General features: G+C 41.4%; 1 protein-coding gene across 1 annotated transcript in view; it reads right to left on the minus strand.

The window, feature by feature from the left end:
- RTN3 (reticulon 3) overlaps positions 1-16,964 on the minus strand; it is a 57,654-nt gene extending 40,690 nt beyond the window's left edge. Inside the window, exon 1 of the mRNA XM_058526605.1 lies at positions 16,683-16,964. Within this exon, the coding sequence (XP_058382588.1) occupies positions 16,683-16,824 (142 nt within the window). The 5' untranslated portion in view covers positions 16,825-16,964. The remainder of the gene's footprint in view (positions 1-16,682) is intronic.
- Positions 16,965-22,848: the final 5,884 nt, after the last annotated feature.

A 22,848-nucleotide genomic window follows, 5' to 3' on the forward strand; every position in this document is an offset into this window, starting at 1 on the left:
TAAATTATTAAATTTCCTATGAGGGAAAAAAATCCTTAAAAATATAAATCTGGTTGGCAAAGGAGAAGGGGGTGCGGGGAAGGCAAAAGGGGTAAAGGGGCACATATGTATGGTGATGGATAAAAACTAGACTGTTGGTGGTGAACACGATGCAGTCTATACAGAAACTGAAATATAGTGATGTACACCTGAAATTTACACGTTGTAAGCCAATATGACCCCAATTAAAAAAAAACAAATATATATATGTATTAATCTGGTTGGGATCCAGATGCCAAGAATCAACTTCGTATGTTTGAGTTACTTTCTAACATTCACAAAATATCCATCTTTTAATGTAACCAAGTTAATTTCAAAGGTCATGATTTGACCCATAAGATATCCAAATTCATATAATGAGGCATACTATAAAGGGGTTGGCGGCTGTGATGTTATGAGTTTGAATTAAAAACAACAAATTATCACTTAGAAGCAATAAATCATCTATCACGTTTCCTAAGAAGCAGCTTAAACCCAGCAAAAATTTTACTGCGTTCATTTTATCCCATTATGTTTTTATTCTTATGAGGTCAAAGTCTTCCTGACAAACCAGCAGCCAGACTTTGCATCTAGAGAATTCCAGCTGGGACAATACACTGCTTCCACAGGGCTTCTCAGACCTACCTAGTGAATTTAATTACCTTTTTTAAAATAAGGGTTTTCCACTGACCTATATTTGAGGTCGAGTACAGCAGTACAAATGAAACAGCACTGGTTACTAGTGCAAATCAAAGAAGCACACAGTGCTCTCTCCTGCAGATTCTCAGCAGTGCCACCCCACAAATGGATAGCTATCATACTCCGATTCTCGTCCTCAGATTAAAAAAAAAACAACACAAAGCCACAGCATAATCTCGAGGAAAACAAACCTTGCTGGCCAAAAAGTCAACTGATTTGTTCAATGTTCCTAGGCAATTTGGAACTAGCCTAGCTGTTAGGATAAATCTCAGATAAATTCCCACTGAAGTACTCTAGCAAGGTTGGTGTGTTAGCAGTTCAGTGGAAGCACAGTTTCATACTGGTTTCCAGATCTACAACCTCCCCAGACCAGGACATAACTGAAAATCAGTAAGTTGAATGCATTCCAGGAGTGGGTTGTTTTCTGAGCCACAAATCTATCTGCTCCAAATTCTGTGGGTGAGTCTTAATTTTTAAGACATACTCAAAACTACATTTAAAGCTTATGCTACGTTAAAGGGTCCACCTTTAGGGTCCATTCTATTTAATTCACCTCTACAGAAAAGCCATTGGAAACTGCTAAATATAAAGAACTGGTTTGTAATTAGTCTTTATTTTAAGGGATTTCGGGGCAACAGAAAACTTGTGCATATCCCCAGTTACAGCCTCTTTCTCAACATTTTTCTTTTATTAATGCACAAAAAAAATGACAGACTTGCCTTGTGAGGTCGAAAATAGAGATACAGGCTGAGAGGAAGAGGAAGAAACAAAGGAATCTGAAAGAAAATATACAGCATGAGAATTTGACAACCTCACACAGGAATTTTAATTTTAACGTTCCTTTTTTTTTCTCTTTCAGCCAAGCATCATAATTTCATTGGGCTTAAGTTAGAGAAGAAAACCCAAATTTGTATTTCCACTTACTGTTTTCACTCACCTGGCAGCAAAACCTTATTTCACTTTCAAGATGCATTTCTAAAAGTTAACCAATTCAATTTTTTTGGTCAAATATTTTCACCTTCAAAGGAAGAGAAGAGGAACCCCTAGCATTTTTAAGCAAGTAACCTCAAGGAAGATGATGGCCCCCCTGCAACTCTGTGTGGGAAAGAAAAATAGGTATCTGAGAACTAGTGGATATTTGCTTTTAACCATTTTCAACTGCATTTTGAGGAGTTAGTCACTAATATGAGCATTTAAACATAAATAGTTGGGAAATATGCAAAGCTGACCCTGAATACTTAAAAAAAATCAAAATTAATCCACTGAGAAAATAGGACTACATGAGAAATCTTCTGTTTTCTAAAATTATACTCCTCTAAATTTGGCAACACGTATCAAAATTTTAAATGCACATACCCTCCCCACCATCCCCTGCACATATTCTTTAACTCGAGAATTATACTTCTAGGAATTTAAACTACAGATATATTTGCATATATGGACAAAGACATGTGTATGAGGATATTTATAAGAGTACTGGTTATAAATACTAGGAATAATCTGAACGACCATCAATAGAGGACTAATTAAACAGTTACATCCAAACAATGGAATGCTTGCTATTATGGAAAAAAAATGAGATACAGCTATATATGTTGATAGAATTGTTCTATTAAATTAAAAAAACAAAGTGCAGAAGTGCATACAGTGTGCCCCTACTTGTTAACTGGCAACAAAAGGGACTAGCAAAAGGGACTTTGAGGTCTAGGGTGGGAGGGCGATCCGCTTTTCACTACAACCCTTGGCCCCTAAAAAAAAAAACAAATCAAACAAACCAAGAATATAAATTACCTTCTCAGTAAAAATGGAAAAAAATTAATTAAACTAGCATATGAAAAACAAAACCCTCCGAAGTGCCCCTAAATATACTGATCTTTACTTATTAACTCCTTTCTTTCTTGCAATTATAAAAATGTTTTCACAAATATTAGAAATATACTTAAAATGAGGAGACTGTTTAAAAGGATCCGGCTATAGCTATATCTGCTAAGTACTAATTTAAGAAAACGATTTAGTCAATATGAAGCATATTAACACCAAGGCAGAATTTAGTGAACAAAGGCAGTAATTCAGTAACTCAAGACCAGAATTTAAAAATTCACTGCTTTTTAATTATCTTAGTTAAAATGAAGCAACACATTTACTCCTACAAATGAAAAACAGTCTTCTTTCCTTTTTAAAAGCAAGCTTTTCTATTTCTTTCATGTTTCCAGATGGGTTCATTCCAATATGCATTTACCTTCAACATTAAATCTCTGCCAACTGATGAATTTAAGTCTCAATACACTTGAAAAACCAAATGCTAAGTAAGCCCGATGCCAAAAAAGATCCTGTGAACTTGCCTTTGCACCTCTACCACCTAACACCTGCTCCTCATGGAAAATTCCAACATAATAAATTTTTATGCATAGCATCTATTCTGATACAGAACACAGATAACCAGTAACAGTTTTACAACAATACTGCATGCGGTCTTCTAACTTACAAAACCACACTGTATTCACAGTCTATAATTATCCTATAGGGAACTGAACTCAAGAATGGTGACCTTAATTCTCAAATGCTATTAATCATATCAAACATTATCTCTAAGTAGCTAGGTCCAGACACCGTATTAGCACTGGTAATACAGAGACGCCAGTTGTGCCCACAAGTAACTGGAAAAGAAATGCAAACCAGTAAAACCCGTTGTGGGAATGTGGCAGAGGCAGTCACTAGTGTAAACTGCAGAAGAGATGGTAAACTTGGTCTCAATGTGTGTTCATCAGGTGAACAAGGCAGGGCAAGGCATCCTAGGGGGAAGGAACCACTGGCTAGATTCCAAATGGCTTTAAGTGTCACGCAATGAAATTCTATTATATTCTATGTGCAGGGAGGAATCACTGAAAGTTTTAAGATAAGAGAGTGACAATATCACATGTGTTTTAGAGCATGGACTTAACTGAAAAGCTACTGCAGGGGCTGGCCCCGTGGCTTAGCAGTTGAGTGCGCGCTCTGCTACTGGCGGCCCGGGTTCGGATCCCGGGCACACACCGATGCACCGCTTTTCCGGCCATGCTGAGGCCACGTCCCACATACAGCAACTAAGAAGGATGTGCAACTGTGACCTATAACTATCTACTGGGGCTTTGGGGAAAAAAAGGAGGAGGATTGGCAATAGATGTTAGCTCAGAGCCAGTCTTCCTCAGCAAAAAGAGGGCTGGCATGGATGTTAACTCAGGGCTGATCTTTCTCACGAAAAAGAAAAGAAAAGCTATTGCATAATCTTGGCAAGACATGAGGGCTTGAACTAAGGCAGTAAGGACAGGAATGAGGGGGAGATTGGACAAGACAGAATAGACAGACTTGGAATCATCCGGATGCTGGAGACTGGAGAAGTCAAAGGACTGAAGGACTAAATGAAACGCCACTGGTTGGGGTATGGAACAAAGGAGAGGGAATTCCTTATATTAACTTTCACTAAAAAATAAGTTGTCTAAGGCATATGTAAGTGGAAACCGTTTACAAATATGGACAGGCTCAGGAGAGAGGTAAGGACTATAGATAAACATCTGGGAGTTAACATGTGGGTGAGCACTGACACCACTGGAGTGAATGAATCTGTCCAGGGAGAATCAGAGAGGTTTTACAGTGCAATCCTGAGATATACCAATATTTAAAGAAGACAAGAGGAGGGCCGGCCCCATGGCGTAGCGGGTAAGTTCGGCACACTCCACTTAGGCAGCCCGGGGTTCACCGGTTTGGACCTACACCACCACTTGTCAGCCATGCTGTGGAGGCAACCCACATACAAAGTAGAGGAAGACTGGCACAAATTTTAGCTCAGGGCGAATCTTCCTCAGCAAATAAATAAATAAATAGGACAAGAAATAAGAACCAGCGAAGGAGACAGAAAAGAGTCAAAACAGGAGAAAATGGTGTCACTTGGAGAATGCTGTAGAGAATGACTAATAGAGTCAAAAGCCAATGAGTGGTCCAGACTTTGAGGCGGGTCACTGAAATTAAGTAATCAAGTAATTTAGCACTGATGACCCTGTAGTTGGGGTGGTGGTGGGGGAGAAGACACTGCAGACTGAGGAGTGAACGGAAGTTTTAAAAGCACTGACAGCAAGTATGGGAAGAATGGGTGCTAAAGGGAAGGACTAAAAAGTGGGCAGCAGCTGGAGGGAGAGGCAGAGTTGGGGGAAAGATTTTTAAGAATGGAAAATGACTTACGCATATTTACAGGAGAAAGGAATAAACAAGTAGAAGGAACAAGTCTGAAGATACATAAAAAAGAAATAATATTTGTAGGAACAAAGCCCAGAAATTGCTAGAAGATAAGGGATAGGGCTGGCCCCGTGGCTTAGCGGTTAAGTGTGCACGCTCTGCTGCTGGCGGCCCGGGTTCGGATCCCGGGGCGCACCAACGCACCGCTTCTCCAGCCATGCTGAGGCCGCGTCCCACATGCAGCAACTAGAAGGATGTGCAGCTATGACATACAACTATCTACTGGGGCTTTGGGGGAAAAATAAATAAATAAATAAAATTATAAAAAAAAAAAAAAAAGAAGGGATAAAAAAAGCACAAGTGGATCTGCTGAAAATCTAATTCCAATAAATAACCAGTCATCTGTGCAAACATGTACTTATAAGACTGTTTATCACAAATAGGGTTTTTGTTTTAAGGAAACTTAATATTAAGATCTATCAAGGACTGGTTAAATAAGTTTTGGTACATCCCTACAATAGGATACTATTCATTAAAAATTGTGTTATAGATGAGAATTTATTGACACTAAAAGATGTTGACAGTATACTGAATAAAAAAGAACATTACAAAGGTAATTTAAATAATGTGACCCTCTTTTGGTAAAAAACACAAATTTATGTAACAAGAAAAAGTGATAATGATATTTACTGAGCAGAGGGATTACGAGAATTAAAAAATTTTTTTTTTGCTTTTCTGTGTTTCAGTTTTTGAAAATAATGAACATGTACTACTTATTTCAAAAAAGAGCTTTTTTTGTTGTTACAAAATGAAAGGATACACATGAAAATATTAACTAGGTAGTACTACTCACTGATTTTTGATTTTCTTTATAGTTTTGTTTTCCTAAATTTTCTATTATGAACATGCATTTTCTTTTCTTTTTTTTTTTTGTGAGGAAGACCAGCCCTGAGCTGACACCCATGCCAATCCTCCTCTTTTTGCTGAGGAAGACTAACATCTGTGCCCATCTTCCTCCACTTTATGTGGGAGGCTGCCACAGCATGGCCTGACAAGCAGTGCATTGATGGGCGCCCGGGATCTGAACCCGGGCCGCCAGCAGCAGAGCGCGTGCACTTAACCGCTATGCCACGGGGCAGGCACCTGAACATGCATTTTCTTACAATATCTAACACATACCTATTCCTCTCACCTACATGGCATGGGTTAGCTACCTCAGAGGGGAAAAAGGACACCTAAAATGGGATCACTAGCAGGTCTTTCAATAAAACTGTTTAGTGAATAATCTTATTAGTCCTCACATGACTGGATTTTCAATCCTCATAATACTTTAAGCTGCAACAAACTGTCAAAACTACAAAAAAAAAATCCTGCCTCTTTGAAAACAGGGCTTCCATTTACTTACTGAATCCTGAATATCTACCTGTGGTAGACAAGGGGAGCTAAGTATTTATATACATATTAAATCAAATCCTTACAACCTCCATTTAAGATAAAAAACCGAAGCTTGTAAGTGTCAGAATCAAGATTTAAACTTGAACTTTTCCTGAAAGCCTGTGCCTTTCCTTCAATATTACTCTCTCTACCAGTCAGATCACCTGTCCTTATACTGCTGGTCTGTTACATACTGTATGCGCTACTCACCTGAAAATTTACTAGTCAAGTTTATATTTTAAAACTCCATCATACTAGTAAGATAAGACCCTGTCCCCTTACCAAAGCCTTCTCTTCAGCAGCATACTGAGTGAGTGAGAAGTTGAAAACTAAGGAGGAAAAATAGCAAAAAGACACATCAGTCCAGAGTTTCAAATTTGGGTCAAACTTGTGCTAGACGTGCTGTTGTGGGGAGGGGAAGAGAAGAGAAGCTGTGGACTGGACGTGTGATTTGAGTTTTGATTTAGATCAGGGGGAAATACACCAAATAAACCTAATTATCTAAATTTTCTAACCCCCAGTAAAAATACTGTTTCAATGTATTATTCATTTTGGTGATAACTGTCTTTCAACACCAGCAGAATACAGGCTATATTTTTAGACAGAGAAGCAAGTTACTTTCAGGAACCATGAAGGACTTCTATATTTAACCTCAAAGCTTCTCCTTTGTGTTAGTTTCTATAGATTATTAAAGCATCTTCCAATACATAAGGAAAGGTAAAGTGTTTGAAATTTTACCTACAATTAATACAATGAAAATTAGAAATTCATCAGCTCTTTTAAACATCTTCTTTTAAATAATTTTATTTATTTATTTATTTTTCCCCCAAAGCCCCAGCAGATAGTTGTATGTCATAGTTGCACATCCTTTTAGTTGCTGTATGTGGGACGCGGCCTCAGCACGGCCGGACAAGCGGTGCATCGGTGCGCGCCCGGGATCCGAACCCGGGCTGCCAGCAGCGTAGCACGCGCAGTTAACCGCTATGCCACGGGGCCAGCCCTGAACATCTTTTCTAATATTAATATTCTACTATTAAAACAAATGATTTTTTATCATCTACAGTTTTCCTTTTTGCTTAATAGCTAGGCCACAAAAACAATGGCAGTCTTCCCACTTTTTCTCATGACCACAATTCTGGACAGCAACTCCTATCATCTCAGTAGAAGCTGCTGAACTGATGATGCCCCCTCTGCCATCAGAGCTCCAGAGACAGGCAGACTGACTCCCTCCTCAAACTTTATACCGTTTCTTCTTCCTCTTTTTTTTTTTTCTGGTGAGGAAGATTGGCCCTGAGCTAACATCTGTTGCCAATCTTCCTCTTTTTGCTTGAGGAAGACTTGCTGAGCTAACACCTGTACCAATCCTCTTCTATCTTAGATGTCGGTCGCCCCCACAGCAGGGCTTGAGCAGTGTGTAGGTCCATGCCCGGGATGCGAACCTGCGAACCCCAGGCTGCTGAAGCGGTGTGTGTGCATGAACTTAACCACTACGCCACTGGTCTGGCCCCCAACATCTTTCTTTTTCTCATCTTTTTGTGCTAGCTAGGACCTCCACTGTAATACTGAATAGAAGTAGTGCAAGTGGACTTCCTCATGTCTCCCAAAGTAATTTCTATTTCAGGATTAAGTCTTTCTTTTATTTAAAAAAAAAAAACACACTTATTTTAGAATAATTGTAGATCTACAGAAAAGGCGCAAAGATAATAGAGTGTTGCTTTATATCCAGCACTTAGTTTCTCTCACTGTTAACATGCTACATTAGCACGGCATGTAGCATGCTACATGTCACAACTAATGAGCTAATACTGATACACTACTAATAACTAAACTCCATACTTCATTCAGATTTCATTAATTTTTCCCTAATGCCCTTTTTTTTGTTCCAAAACTCTACCCACTCAGGATACCACATCACATTTTGTCATCTTGTCTTTTTAGCCTCTTTTGGACTATGACAATTTCTCAGACTTATCCTTGCTTTAGATGATCTGGACAGTTTTGAGGAGTACTGTGAGTTATTTTACAGAATGTCCCTCAATTTGGGTTTGTTTTCTCACGGTTGGACCGGAGTAATGGCTTTTAGGGAAGATTACCAGCTAGGTGAAGGGCCATCCTTGTCATATTGTATTAGGGGTACAAACTAGATCAATGTCACATCACTGATGATGTTAACCTTGACCCCCTGGCTGAGGCAGAGTCTGCCAGGTTTCTCCACCAGAGTACTTTTCCCCACCCTTCCATACTGTACTCTTTGGAAGCAAGTCACTAAGCACCTCCCACAGTTAAGGAGTGAGGAGAATCTACATAAATTGGCAAACTGATTTTTATTTATTTAGAGCTATCATAACTACTGTAAAAACAGAACAATTAGTAATGTTTTTGTCCTCTGGAACCAATAAACCTAGATAAGATCTAATATCTAGTTAAATAAATTCAATTTATTTGCTGTTGGAAATAAATTCCAACCTAACTGGAAGCACGTTAGGGTTAAGGACCATCTTACATGTCCCTGTATCTTTCATAAGGCACAGAATCTGATGACTAGCATATAGGAGAAGGCACAGAATCTGGAGGCCTGATCATTACAGAGGCTTAATAAATGTTTGATGAAAACCAGACTTTAAGAAATTTTTAAACTGTTATTTCAAAACTAGACTCTGAGCAGTGACTGGACGTTAGTCCTACTAATGCAGTAGTTACTAAAGCAGCAGTTCCCTCTAGTATAAGTCAAAACGGTGCCCATTATCAACATGCTCTCTCTTCTGTTTCAACACTAAAAAGAGGTGGAAAGCTTTCTTTGTACATTTATGGAGTAAATGTATATGCAATCTAAGAGGAAGAACAAGCAGAACTCTTGTTGCAAAAGAAACAAAATTACAAAGTCTGAGAGAAACAAAATGGACTGTGTAACTAGGAAATTGGTTATAAACATTTTAATAACCCAACTACTAAAATAGCACTCCATTTACTTTTAGGAATGTCTTAGCCTTCTCCAAATTATATTCAAGATGTATCAAATCAAAATCTCAGATTTGTTAGGAATAAGATGGAAATTAAACTTATTTTAACATATTTTAAAATCCTGACACATCAGACTAGCCTACCATTGAGCCCTTATTGGAAGTGAGTCTCTTTCTAATACACCGAAATGTGGCATTCACCAGTTATAAAAAGATACTTTTCTGGACTAAAGCCATTAGCGGAAAACACTTAGAGTCCAAAAGTAAATACAGTAGTAGGGGCTGGCCCAGTGGTGTAGTGGCTAAGTTTGCACACTCCGCTTCAGTGGCCCGGGGTTCGCAGGTTCGGATCCCGGTGCACACCTTCACACCGCTTATCAAGCCATGCTGTGGCAGGTGTCCCACATATAAAGTAGAGAAAGTTGGGCGTGGATGTTAGCCCAGGGCCAATCTTCCTCAGCAAAAAGAGGAGAATTGGCAACAGATGTTAGCTCAGGGCTAATCTTCCTCTCACACACACAAAAAGACAGTAGTAAAAGAAGCTAATCTTAAACCTAAGGTATCTTTATTATAGATATGGTTTTATGGGCTTACATAAAAACACTCTCCGCAGCACCTAAGTGGATTTATCAATTTCCATAGCAGTAAATTTCTGCAAAGCTTATACAGTAGTTCCCTCTTATCTGCGGTTTTGCTTTCCTCGGTTTCAGTTACCTGCGGTTGACCAGGGTCTGAAGACATTAAATGCAAAATTCCAGAAATAAACAATTCATAAGTTTTAAATTGAGTGCTGTTCTGAGTAGTGTGAAGAAATCTCACACCGTCCTGCCTGGAACATGAATCATCTCTTTGTCCAGCATACCCATATCCATGCTGTGTCCACTATACGCCTGTTAGTCACTTAGTGGCGTCTCCGTTATTAGACTGACTGTTGCGCTATCACAGTGCTTGTGTTCCAGTAACCCTTACTTTACTTAGTAACGGCCCCAAATTGCAAGAGTAGCGATGCTGGCAATTCGGATATTCTCTTACTGTGCCTAATTTATAAATTAGACTTTATCATAGGTAGGTATGTATAGGAAAAAACAAAGTATATATAGGGTTCGTTACTGCTGCAGTTTCAGGCATCCACTGGGTGTCTTGGAAGGTACATATTCCCTGCAGATAAGGCGGGACTACTATAATTTGACTTTCAAAAACCAAATGTTTTTTCTTTTTTCTTTTTTTGTGGGGAAGATTAGCCCTGAGCTAACATCCATGCTAATCCTCCTCTTTTTGCTGAGGAAGACCGTCTCTGAGCTAACATCTATTGCCAATCCTCCTCCTTTTTTTCCCCCAAAGCCGCAGTAGATAGTTGTATGTCATAGTTGCACATCCTTCTAGTTGCTGTATGTGGGACACTGCCTCCGCATGGCCGGAGAAGCGGGGTGTCGGTGCGCGCCCGGGATCCAAACCCGGGCCGCCAGTAGCGGAGCATGTGCATTTAACCGCTAAGCCACGGGGCTGGCCCTTCAAAAACCAAATGTTCTTAACCTAAGGTTTATGAACAGATTTCATGGTTCGTGGACCTGTGAAAGTATACGCAATACTTTGTTTATATGCATGTTTTTCTGGGAATAGAAGTTCTCCATCCATTCATTCATTCCATAAATACTTACTAAACAACTATTAAGAGCCAAAGACTAGTTTTAGCTGCTGAGGGCCCGTGGCTTAGCGCTTAAGTGCGCGCGCTCCGCTACTGGCGGCCCGGGTTCCGGGTGCCCACCAAGGCACCGCTTGTCCGGCTATGCTGAGGCCGTGTCCCACATACAGCAACTAGAAGGATGTGTAGCTATGACATACAACTATCTACTGGGGCTTTGGGGGAAAAATAAATAAATAAAATTATTTAAAAAAAAGAAAAAAAAGGCACCTGGCCAAGGAACCATGGGACCAGAAATTAAGGTTTTAAAGTTAAATTGGTAACTGAATTCATGAGGATGACTGAACCATTTTTATCACATGTTGTTTCAAGTTTTAAAGAGAGGCAGTGTGTATTATTTGAAAGAGAAATGAACTGGGCCTTCAATCCCTTAGTTTTATCTTACCCTCAACTTCACAGCCACAAACCTTTGGGTTTATAATTTACTCTCTCTGAGCCTAATTCCTCAACTGTAAAATGAAGTTTATATTGCTACCTACCTCACAGATAAACATCAGACAAGTCTTTCTCCTACTGAATATAGCCTCTAGAGGGATGATCTATGTTTTATCCACCTTCCTAACTCCCACAGCACCTAACAATGACTGCTCAAACATTTGCTGAATTAAGTTAATGTATAGGTACAACTTAAAACATAAACCAGGACACAAGTGTAAGACATAAAAATAAAATATTTCTACCTGCTGTAGAACATGAAGACAATGCTCCCTGTTGAAATGTTTTCAGGTAACAGGACAAAAGGGGCTCTGTATTAGTTTTGCTAAGAAAATTTTCCAGAATACCCTTCAACATATCCTCAACGGCAAGCTGCCAATGAGGAACTTGTCAAAAAGCTCACATGTCCCCTCCTGGTTAGGTTATGATGATGTCCTTACAAGCAGAAATAAATCAGTTGACTGGAGAAAATGGTGAAATTTAAAAAGACCATCACAAGAGTGGGCTACCTGCTGACAATTACCCCTCCCAAATAATGTAAAATAGAAACACAAATCCTATACAGTTTAAAGGGATTCTCTCGGAAATTGCAATATCACAGGGGAACATGTCTTACATAAGTCACAGATATGTAGTAAAAGACTTCAATGATGCAATCACAAGCAATACTGATTCTAGCTAAACTTATTCAGCATACACACTTTTTTCAGAACATTTATAGCATACCTAATGATCAAAAATAATTCTAGAATTAACAGCTGTTATCAATGAACAGGATAAAAGGTAAGTCAGTTTCCTGGGCAACTTCTGAACGAGTTCATTATATGAATATAATATCAACTTGGTAATTTTTATCTAAAAAGTTTTACTACAAAATTGATATATTTTTCGCAAGCCTGTACAGTTTAGGAGGCAGTTATAAATTCATCATTAACCATAAAGTTGAACACAAACTATAAGCTAAGTACATACAATGAATATGCATAGTCAATCGTTTATTTGGAGCCTCTGTAATTCCAGAATTACAAAAAGGGTAAATTCTAGGATTACCGCTAGTCCAGAACGAAGCGCCTTTCTACAGAACAACCTCTTGGCTCAAATAAAATTGGAAACCTTAACTTTCCCTTTTCCCTTCAATGACATGTCACCAATTCCCTCATTACCAAAGATCATTTACGAGTGCTTGAAACACGTACAGGATTAGACAGGTGACTCCTATTATTAGGACGAATATATAATTTCCTCACCGCAGAATACAATACAAGCAATAATAGTTTTATTTTGTTTTCAGACCATCTCTAAAATAATAAAAACACTGATGTTCTTACCAATAACTTCGTAAACAATCTCCTAGAGACTTCAATTTAGGGCTAAGGTCTGCCTGTTAAATATATGTAGACTGGTTTGTTTGATCAGAGTGGTTAAATTATTTGTGAATTTGACTCTAAAAGAAAACAGCATTAAAAGAAACCTTTTGGGCCAGCCCTGTGGCGTAGCAGTTAAGTTCGCGCGCTCCGCTGCTGGCGGCCCGGGGTTCAGATCCCGGGCGTGCACGGAGGCACTGCTTGTCAGGCCATGCTGTGGCGGTGTCCCACATAAAGTGGAGGAAGATGGGCACAGATGTTAGCCCAGGGCCAGTCTGCCTCAGCAGAAAGAGGAGGATTGGCAGATGTTAGCTCAGGGCTGATCTCCCTCAGCAAAAAAGAGGTGGATTGGCATGGATGTTAGCTCAAGGCTGATCTTCCTCACCAAAAAAAAAAAAAAAAAAAAAATAAGAAAACTTTTTATTCCTGGGAAATAAAAAACAATCCAAGTCAATAGGCATTTGTAAACCATACTGACATGACCATTCCTGCTGTCTCCTGTCTTCTTGCTTCCACAGATAAAGAGTTTCATAATGTGTCATAACTACACTTATTATGGGCAGAATGCTGCAGAAAATATTGAAACATATTGATGTCATGCCAAGCCATCTACAAAACATCTTGGCTCCCCCACCCACATCTTTAACAGACAAGCTGAATGAAAGGGGCGGCAGCTTTTAAGACATTAAGGTGAGGGGTTCAAAAGCTGAAACAACAGACTCATTTTTAGAAAGAAGAAAAAGGTATAAGATCTTCCTTTGTTGTGAAGAAGATTATGATTCCTCACTTGTAATTCCACTGCTATTTTGTATCTATGTGTGAATAGTTTGTAACCTGCAGATAGATGTATCAAATATTAAGTACTGTTATTCAATAAAAGTTAGGCTTTCAGGGTGCAAAGCAAATTTGTCTAGGTCACATTGCTGAGGCTCAGGATCTGCACAAGGTCATATAATTAATAAGCGACAAGAGTCACGATTGAAATCTGGGTGTCTCTGGGGCTTAAGTCTGTGTGTTTATCACCATGTTATACAGTCACTGATAATTTGACATGAATATATTATAGATCATGTCAGCGCAGAACAGGTGGTCAAATTCCTTTTTATTTAAGGGTTAAGCCAGAAAATACAAATTACACACTCACATTTAATTGACATGTTAGAACAAAGTGTGAAAATGATGCCATAAAAAGTACACAAAACAACTAAGTTTCAGGAGTGAGGAAAGAAGTATTTAAAGCAAAATTTTTTTTTTAATTGTCCAAGCTGTTTTTGCTTCGAGCCAATTTCCACAAACAGATACAAGAAATGCAGCTTTATTTTGGCATCATGATTTTCATAGCAATAACAGAGAACAGTCTCTAAGAAGCTACAGAAGTTCAAAGGCTATAAAAAGTAAACTATTAAAGCACTTTTAAAGCTCACACAGGCATTTGGAAACCATTAGACATGTATAAATTAGACATGGATCTATACTTGATGTGTAATGACGGCAACCTTCATCCTGAAAAGAACACTAGATAATTAAGCGTCTTCTATCTCAACCTCAAATTTCTGCCTTTGAAATCTTTTGGTTTCCTTCAAAGGCAGAAATCTGGGAAGCCAATCCCGGCCTGACCTCCTTCCCCAAGCATATTACATCACTGGCTGCACTAGTATCCAAGGCAGTGGACCACAGAGTGCCTTCACTCATTCTCCACCTTTAGGTAAGAACTCATATTTCTAAAACTCGTTACCAAACAGGCCAGTCAAGTGCTCGCTTCGGCAGCACATATACCAAACAGGCCAGTCAAGACAAAAATTGCTCCCTGCAGGACACCAAGCGACCACTGAGTTTTCTTTTACTTATTGAAAGTCTCCAAAACCAAGAGGAGCTTGGTGAAAGAATGTGAAGCTGAAGGTTTGACATCAACACTTGTAGATTTTTTTAAACAATCAAGGCAGATTTTTTTAATATCCATTTTAAACGAGTTCAATTTTGGAATAACAAACCATCTTTTTTCATGGTGCAAAAGCCTGAGACATTTCCTCTGAGAGATGAAAAAAACGTCCCGAAAGGAGGAAGAGCTTCTGCAATGAAATGATGACTATATATTGCATTATCTTAAGCTAAACTTTTCAAGTAGTGACCTGACAAACGACGATCTTGCCTTGGGACCACCAAAACTGTATTAATGCTTTTTAGACAATATTAATAGACATTTGTAATGGATAAGAGTTTAAGATAGAGTATCTATCTATCCCATTTAAATTTCAGGTGAATCAAAAATTTCAAATCAAGAAAAATCAAAAAGTATGCACAAGAGCCAACAACTGAACAGTCCACAATGACAAATGATTAAAGCCAAAACACCAAGTTGCTAAGTTATAGTGAAGCTGCTGTTCATCTGGACCTTTGCCTAGAACACAAAAATTTGGAGGAGAAACGCTGGTGGTTTAAACGGAACAAGGGTGCTAAATTTGCTGCCTCATTCTTCTATCTGGACAGCTAATCTTGACCTTGCAGAAGCTTCCTGATACTGTTTCTACTGAAATGGCCATAACCACACTGGAAAATCCAACAGAGTACCAAAGCTCTTATGTGGAAATCTACTGTTTGAAAAACATGTAGGGAGTATATCTAAAGCTGAGATCAGAAATTTTATGTTCTTTAGAACGATCGACCCAAGACTCTGGCGAAGGAGACAAGAAGTATTTTAAAACCTCTCAAAATCCTTTAAGGTAACTAACTAGAGAGCAAAATTATCGATACTCTCCAGAGTTTATGGCTCTTCTTTTGACAAAAAGCCTTTTTTTCTTCTTCAAAGACTGAGCTCCTTTAAAAACCACCACCTGCTCATGGTGCATTTTTTTTTCCCCCTCAAGAAGGCATCTGCACTGCAGATCTCTGCACGAGGGGAGCTTGCCAGCCAGCTCCTACCAACAAGCAGACGCGGATACAATAGAAACGAAAAGCGGCCTGCAGCTTCCCTCCTAGTCTTTCAGAGATGGGAGGAGAAGGGGGTTCAACCAGCCCCTGCTTTGTCTGAATTTTCTCCCCCTCCTCCCTTTCTGCGGTAAACACCCCCTTTTGTTATACTGCGATCAATAACAGTCCACAGAAAGCACGAAATCAAAATATGTTGATGGCTTGGCGTGACTCTATTTATTATCTTCTAGAATATAAGCAAATGACTGCATGTCCCCACCCCCACGCTGCGCCAGCGAAGAGCAGGCTGTGTTGCAGAGGCAGCCACGGATCCATCTTGAACCATCAGCACCTCCCTCCCAAATCTCCCCCGAGCTATTCTCTCATCACGCCTTCTTCGACCTCGGAGCCTCAGAAAAATCGGGCATTTAGCGAGCCTAGCCTCAAAAAATTAAAGGCAGACGAAAACAGGACAGAAAACGGCTACCATGTTTCCATTCAACTTCCTCACTCTCCCCACGGGCAACCAGAAAACAATATATATTTTTGGAAGCCTACCACGAATGTCTGACTATGTCAACACCTGTCTGCAAACCTGTAATGCAACCCTTCCACCACCATCGGCTCAAAATCCTAACTAGTCATTTCTCCTACAACCAACCTGCCCCAATCCTCTCAATCTCCCTAATCCTCCACTAAATCGCCCCGGTTCAGGGCTCTGCTCCCCCGAACTGGTGTTTTTCCCCACCTGCCAGGGCTCGGCGTTGACGCCCACCCTCCAGACTCCCTCCCCGCCCCCCACACCCCGTTATTTCCTCACCGCCTGCACAACCTGATGCTCCCCTCCCCGAGCCCAGGTTCCAGACGCTCACGCCCGGGGCTGCAGCCTCCAGGAGGCGAGGGTGCCCGGCCTCCCCGCGACCCCCTCCCGAGGGCGGGGGCCCCGGCGCTCACCCGCACAGGAGGAGCTGCAGCTCTTCGTCCCCAGGGCGGGGCAGGCTCCCTGGCTGCCGCTGCCGCCGGGCGCGGAGGGCTCGGCCCCGGAGGACGACGAGGAGACGGACGGGGACTGGGTGGCCGCCGACGGCTCCGCCATGGCTGCGCGAGCAAGAGCGGGAGACGGGTGAAGAGAGACTTGGGGCGGGAGAGAGGGAGGGGAAAGAAATCAACGAGGCAGCTGGCTCTCCGAAGTCCCTTCACTCCTCCTTCTCCGAGGACAGACTCCGACAGACTGACCGACTGAGCCAAGCGCAGCCAGAGGGCGGGAGTGCGAGCGCGCAGGCGCACAAAGGGGCCTCGGGCGGGCGGCAGGGGCGGGGGGCGGCCGCGTCGAGGCGCCCAGAGACGCAGGGCGCAGGCGCAAGAACTGTCCCTCCGCGCTCTTGCAGGGAAGGAGGGCCAGAACGGGCGCCACGCAGCGCCCGCGCGCGCACCCGCTCGGCGGCTGCGGGCCGCGCCCCTCGGGGACCAGACGCAAGGGGCGTGGCCAAGCGCCAAGCTCCGCCCACCACTGCGGCCGAAGCGGGAGAGGGCTCTGCGGGTTAGTGTTTCTTCGTGACTCTTGACGTGAATGTTTTAGGGTCGGCAGATTATGTGTTTTAACGATAGCAGTTTCTTTTTACTTCTATTAGCTGGAGAATATCTCTCCCGTAAATTCCAGAGCCTGTGTCTTTTGTCTGATACGTTTCCGCCTGTCACTCCAGTGAAAAGTGAAAACCGCAATGTGCAGGGGGCCCGCTCTGCGAGGTGCTTCATGAATTTTGCTGGATGTGTCGTAATATCTCATCACTGTGAGGCGGAGATGGCACGGTCTTCCGTTTGGTAGATGGAGAAAGATGCTGTACAGAATCAAAAGCTATTTATTCATTCCAGTCACATTGCAATGCAGCTGCAGAACCTGCTTCGTATTCTTATCGCGTTACTGTTCCCAAAGAGGGGTCCACCTTGGGTCTTAAGGGTGTCCTTTCCTCCGAATAGGCTATCAGGTAGAGAAGACATATTTTGAAGGAAAAACAGCTGAGCTAATGAGAAAAGAAAAGCCCGGAGATAACATCCTGGCTGTGGTTATGGGGGATGGGAAAAGGAGGTATTAAAAATTGAGAATATGGCACAAAACACACATAATCGAACTTATTCATAGCCTAAAAGGGGTCCTTAGCAGAAAATGTATTTGAAACGAGATATCTAGCTTATACTGGATTTTGTTCATTTTTTGGCTTCTCTTTGGTTGGCTTGAGAAATTCAAAGCCTTCTCCCTATATCTATCTAGTCAAAATATTTGAAATGTGCATAATTCTTTTAAAAAGGGAACGTAGACCGGAAATAATAAAAATGAAGGCTGTAGGTCTTGTTATTGCTAAAGCAGCAATTGATGACCCGAAGGGCAATTGCAGGATCAGCAGATCCTGTAAAGATGCAGCCTCATGAAGGAGGGGTTAGGCAGCCAGGTGGCCACTGACAGGAAAAGAGATCTGACCAGTGGAAATCTTCTAGAAGAGGCAGAGGACTACATGTGCCCTTGACAGTTTTTAAGGTCAGGTAAAGCCCAGGCAGGCAAAAACTCCTGGCCATTGCAACGCTCTGAAAAAATGCACAGAATATTTCCCAAAATAACTTCGTGGCAAGTATCTTACGCTGGCACTTACAACATCAGTTGATAATGCCACAGCCTGTCCTTTAGATGGCAAAGGGAAAAACAAGCCAATCTGATAACCAAGCCAGTTATCTACCCATTCTGATAAATACATAAATTTAAAAAATTTATGTTATTAGGTGCTTGATAAGGAGATGAATGATGCTAGTCGCTAACCCTGACAGCAATTGCTAGGATCTGGAGACCCTGGCTGGAAAGGAAGCCCATTTCCATGATATGTAGAAGCAGAGAAAAGAAGCTAAAAATCAAAACACTGATGTGGTCTTGGTGGTCTCTTCTGACCCTTCAGATTTATTACATAAGAGGTCTTTGTGCTCGGTCCAATTCTTGAAGCTGCCTTTCCTTCCTGCTGTCTCTTGCTGTACGAGTAAACTTCCCTAAGACTGACTCTTCCTGGGGTGTTATTTGTGTATGTGATTTGTTCCACAAATGTTTACTGATCACCTGTTCTGTGTATGACACTATCCTGGGAAATTTGGAGGGAATCAAAAAATATTTGTCCTGTTTTCAATGAGCTTACAAGCTAGTTGGGGCTTAGAATTTACTCACATAAGGTTAAAAAATACAAATTAAATAGCAACCAAAAACAAGCCCAAATAACACAAAACTAGAATGCTTTGATTAGATGGCAAGTGAATTGTGTGAATTTAAGAGAGAAAGGAGTTGCTATGGAGTTATAGTGGCTTGGGGAGGTTTTATGAAGACGCTCAGGGTCAGATAGGAGTTTGGAGTGGTAAGGAGGTCATTAAAGGCAGGGGGGAAAGGTGTGAAGCAAATGCAGGGCTGCTTTTGTGCCAGTATACAATAAGACCTTCTGGGCAGACCAGTCACAAAAAAGCACCCCTTGCTCCCAGCCCAGCCCATGGTACACTTCAGTGCCAGCTTGGCTAGCAGAACGTGGCCTAGATTTGATCCCCTCTTGCTCCTCCCCTCCACAGGCCACCTTAGTGCAACACACAGACTGCACAGCCCTCTGTGGTGGCTGGATGCTCAGAAGTGTGGCCGTGTGCAAGTTGTTTTGGATGTGGTTAGCCCAGGTTGGCTAGAGCTAAGGGCTTGATTTGGGACAAGCAGGAGGTAAAATAGGGAAGATGCACTGGGGCCAGAGCGTGGAGAAGCAGTAACACAGCACTAAAGAATTGAGGCTTTGTCTTGAGGCTAATGGGGATTCAGTAAAGGTTTTCAGGCAAGGAAAGGCTCAGATGGGATTTTTTAAATGCTCACTGGAGCATAACCATTTCTCAGGAGTTTGGCTGAGCGATTTTTACTGCTGAGGCACTGGGCTGGGCCTCTTCTTCCTTGTCCTTGTTCTTATAGGACTGGTATATACACAGCTAATTTCCCACCTCAGCTTCTAGGCCATCTCATTACCCCATTTTTTCCTTGACTTCTAGAAAAAATTTATATATTTTAACTAAAAAAAATTTTTTTATAAGTTTTATTTTATTTTATTTTGGTGAGGAAGATCAGCCCTGAGCTAACATCCATGCCAATCCTCCTCTTTTTGCTGAGGAACACTGGCCCTGGGCTAACGTCTGTGCCTATCTTCCTCCACTTTATATGGGACACGGCCACAGCATGGCCTGACAAGCGGTGCATTGGTGCGCGCCCGGGATCTGAACCCCGGGCCGCCAGTAGCGGAGCACGCGCACTTAACCGCTATGCCACGGGGCTGGCCCCCAAATTTTTTTGAATATGTTCACATCATATACATGTTCATATACATGTATATATTCAAATGTATATATGCTATAAAGTTTTTTTCTATCACTAACCCCTCTCCACCCACTGGTCTCTCCCTTTCCACACACATAGGTAACTACTGTTAGGAGCTTTTTGTGGCAAATGCAAAGTTGAATATAGCAAATCTATATCCTCATCCACCCTTCTTAACACAAATAACATGCTATCCACACTGGTAGGTATGTTGCTTCCTTTCCTTAACAGTAAATTCTAGCGATCTTTTCTATTCTAGTGTCTTTTTCAAGTGTTAGACAGCAGTGCCATTGGCTGAAATAACAATAATGAAGCAGCTGACAGGTCTTGAGGTTTTATTGTGTTACTGTGTTGGGGGCCTGATACTCAACTTTATGACACCCTACGAGTTGGGGGTGACTATTTTCTTTTGATAAACTAGGACACCAAGTCATTAACTCATCTTATACATGAACAAAGTAAGGTCCAGATATTTAAATGACACCCAGGGAAGCCAGTAGTCCAGGCTGTCCCTTCTGAGTGCCCAGACTGTGGCTTAAACACAGATCCTGCAAGTAGGTGGTAGGAGAGATGGCTGAACCCTGAACCGTGTCCTAGCACAGTCACAGTGAGTGATTATCATTTATTTGGCTGTTTACGCCACAAGACTGTGAGTCTCTGGAGGACAGGAATGTGTCTTACGCATCACTGCAGCATTAATGCCTAGCGCTGTGCCTGGCACGTAACAAATGCCCCGTTTTTGGAAAGCTTTGGAACCTGAGTCACAGTGGAAGTCACTGCAGAAAACAATTTGGCTATTTTTGCACTTCATAAAATACATGAGTATCTTTGTGACTTTGTTTTGCTTTTCCAGAATGACTATGATGATTACCAATTTTTTGAGGACTAACCATGTATCAGTCATAATTGCCAAACACTTACATCTCATTTAACCTACAACAACTCTGTGACTTGGGTATTCAAATTGTTTGGCAGATGATGAAATGAGTTCAAAGAGGTTAAGTAACTCACCCAACGCTGCACAGCTAGTGAGCATCAGAGCCAGGTCAGTCTGACCCCAAAGCCAGTGGCCTTCAGCATTCAAACATGTCTACGTGTCCCCTCCTTCTGGAAACCACAAGGAGAGCTCAGCCTCTGGTCAAATCGCATGACTCAATTCGGAGTGAGATGGCTGAAGGTAGGCTGTAATCAGTATCATCAACATTTAGCATTTTGAATGTCCACTGTTTTGATGACCCTGGGTATTTGAGAAGGCAACAATAACAACCAAACATGTTTCTTGTTTATGGGGGTTGCTTTCTAAGCTGCGGCTAATTCTAAAGTCTATAATTTGTACTGTGTTGTTCCACACGCTAAAAACTTCTATAAGATATGGGGACAGCTGATGTTCTGACATTGACCTTGATGATGTTGTATTGAGACAGATGTAATGTCAGTATTTGCTGGTCACTTCCTGACAGAATGGATTTCAGTGGATCTCTATTTAGGAGCCCCTAAAATAGAACAGGGTATTTTGTTTAAAAGCAAAAGTTAAGTACTTAATGTTAAAGGAACAAGAAAGTGAGTGAGTGGTCTTAGGTGTAACATGTACCTTCTTTATTCATCCATTCAATAAATATTAATTAATAAATATAGCAGTAAACAAAAACAGACAAAAATTCCTGTCCCTTTGGAACTTACATTCTAGTGGGAAGAGACTGTGGGAGATCAAGATTTGGCCACCATGAAATATATCTCTTTACCTTGATTGTTTTCTCTGAGGGACATTTGACCTCCCCCACTAACTGCCTAAAGAATTTGACATAGTGGCTACTTCCTGGAACAGATCTTCTATCATGATGGCTGTAAAGATAATGTAGGATAGAGGTTACAATAGGAAAGGCACCAAGCCCCTTTTATCAAAAACTCTGTCTCTCCCTGACCACATTGTCTATAGATGACCCTGAAAAGAATTGTCTTCCTGCCCTCTGAAGTCCCAGACCACTACCCACCCCCAACACGTTCCTTGCCTTTAGCTGCAATACTTAAGCAAGCAGCTTAGACAGAGGGACGAGTTGCTCATTTCTGAGTTTCTCCCATGTATACATGTTATTAAACTTGGTATTATTTTCTCCTGCTGACCTGTCTTGTTAATTATTTGGCCAGCCATAAGAACCTTAAGGAAAAGAGCAGAGGGAGATTATCCCTCTCTCCTGACAAGACAAACAAAAAAACTCATAAAACATAAGTCAGATGGTGAGAAGTCTTTTGGAGACAGACAGGGAAGGGGAATAGAGAATGCTGGGATGTGTGTGCAATTTTAAATTCTTACACTGTGTGTTGCAATTGTGACAAGTCATGGCCTTTGGCCCCTCTCTCTTTCTGAGCATGCCACATAATGCCCTGGATTTGTGTCACATCCTGTAGGCCCTGCCTTCTGCACACCCAGTGTGAAACGGCAGGAACCATTTACCCTGATGTTCACGTCTAGTTTCTTGCTGGCCCGAGTTGGTCTAGATCAAATCGAGACTCAAATCTAGAGTCTGGAGAAGGGTATTCAAATAACCTTGAGAGTTTGAGGAGAATCAGAAGGCGCAGGGGAAAAGAAATCAAAACAGGACCTCTTTAGGTAAGATTAGGTAGAATTATCTTTACCTCTTTACCTCTGGCCTCATTACCTGGGAAGTGACAAACAGCTCAAGGGCTTGGCAGGGCGGAAAGGCAGGTGGAAGGAGGTTCTGGGTAGGGTAGGTTATAATAGTTAAGGCAGAG

Source organism: Diceros bicornis, chromosome 31 (assembly GCF_020826845.1).
Source record: "Diceros bicornis minor isolate mBicDic1 chromosome 31, mDicBic1.mat.cur, whole genome shotgun sequence".
Classification (NCBI taxonomy): Eukaryota; Metazoa; Chordata; class Mammalia; order Perissodactyla; family Rhinocerotidae; genus Diceros; species Diceros bicornis.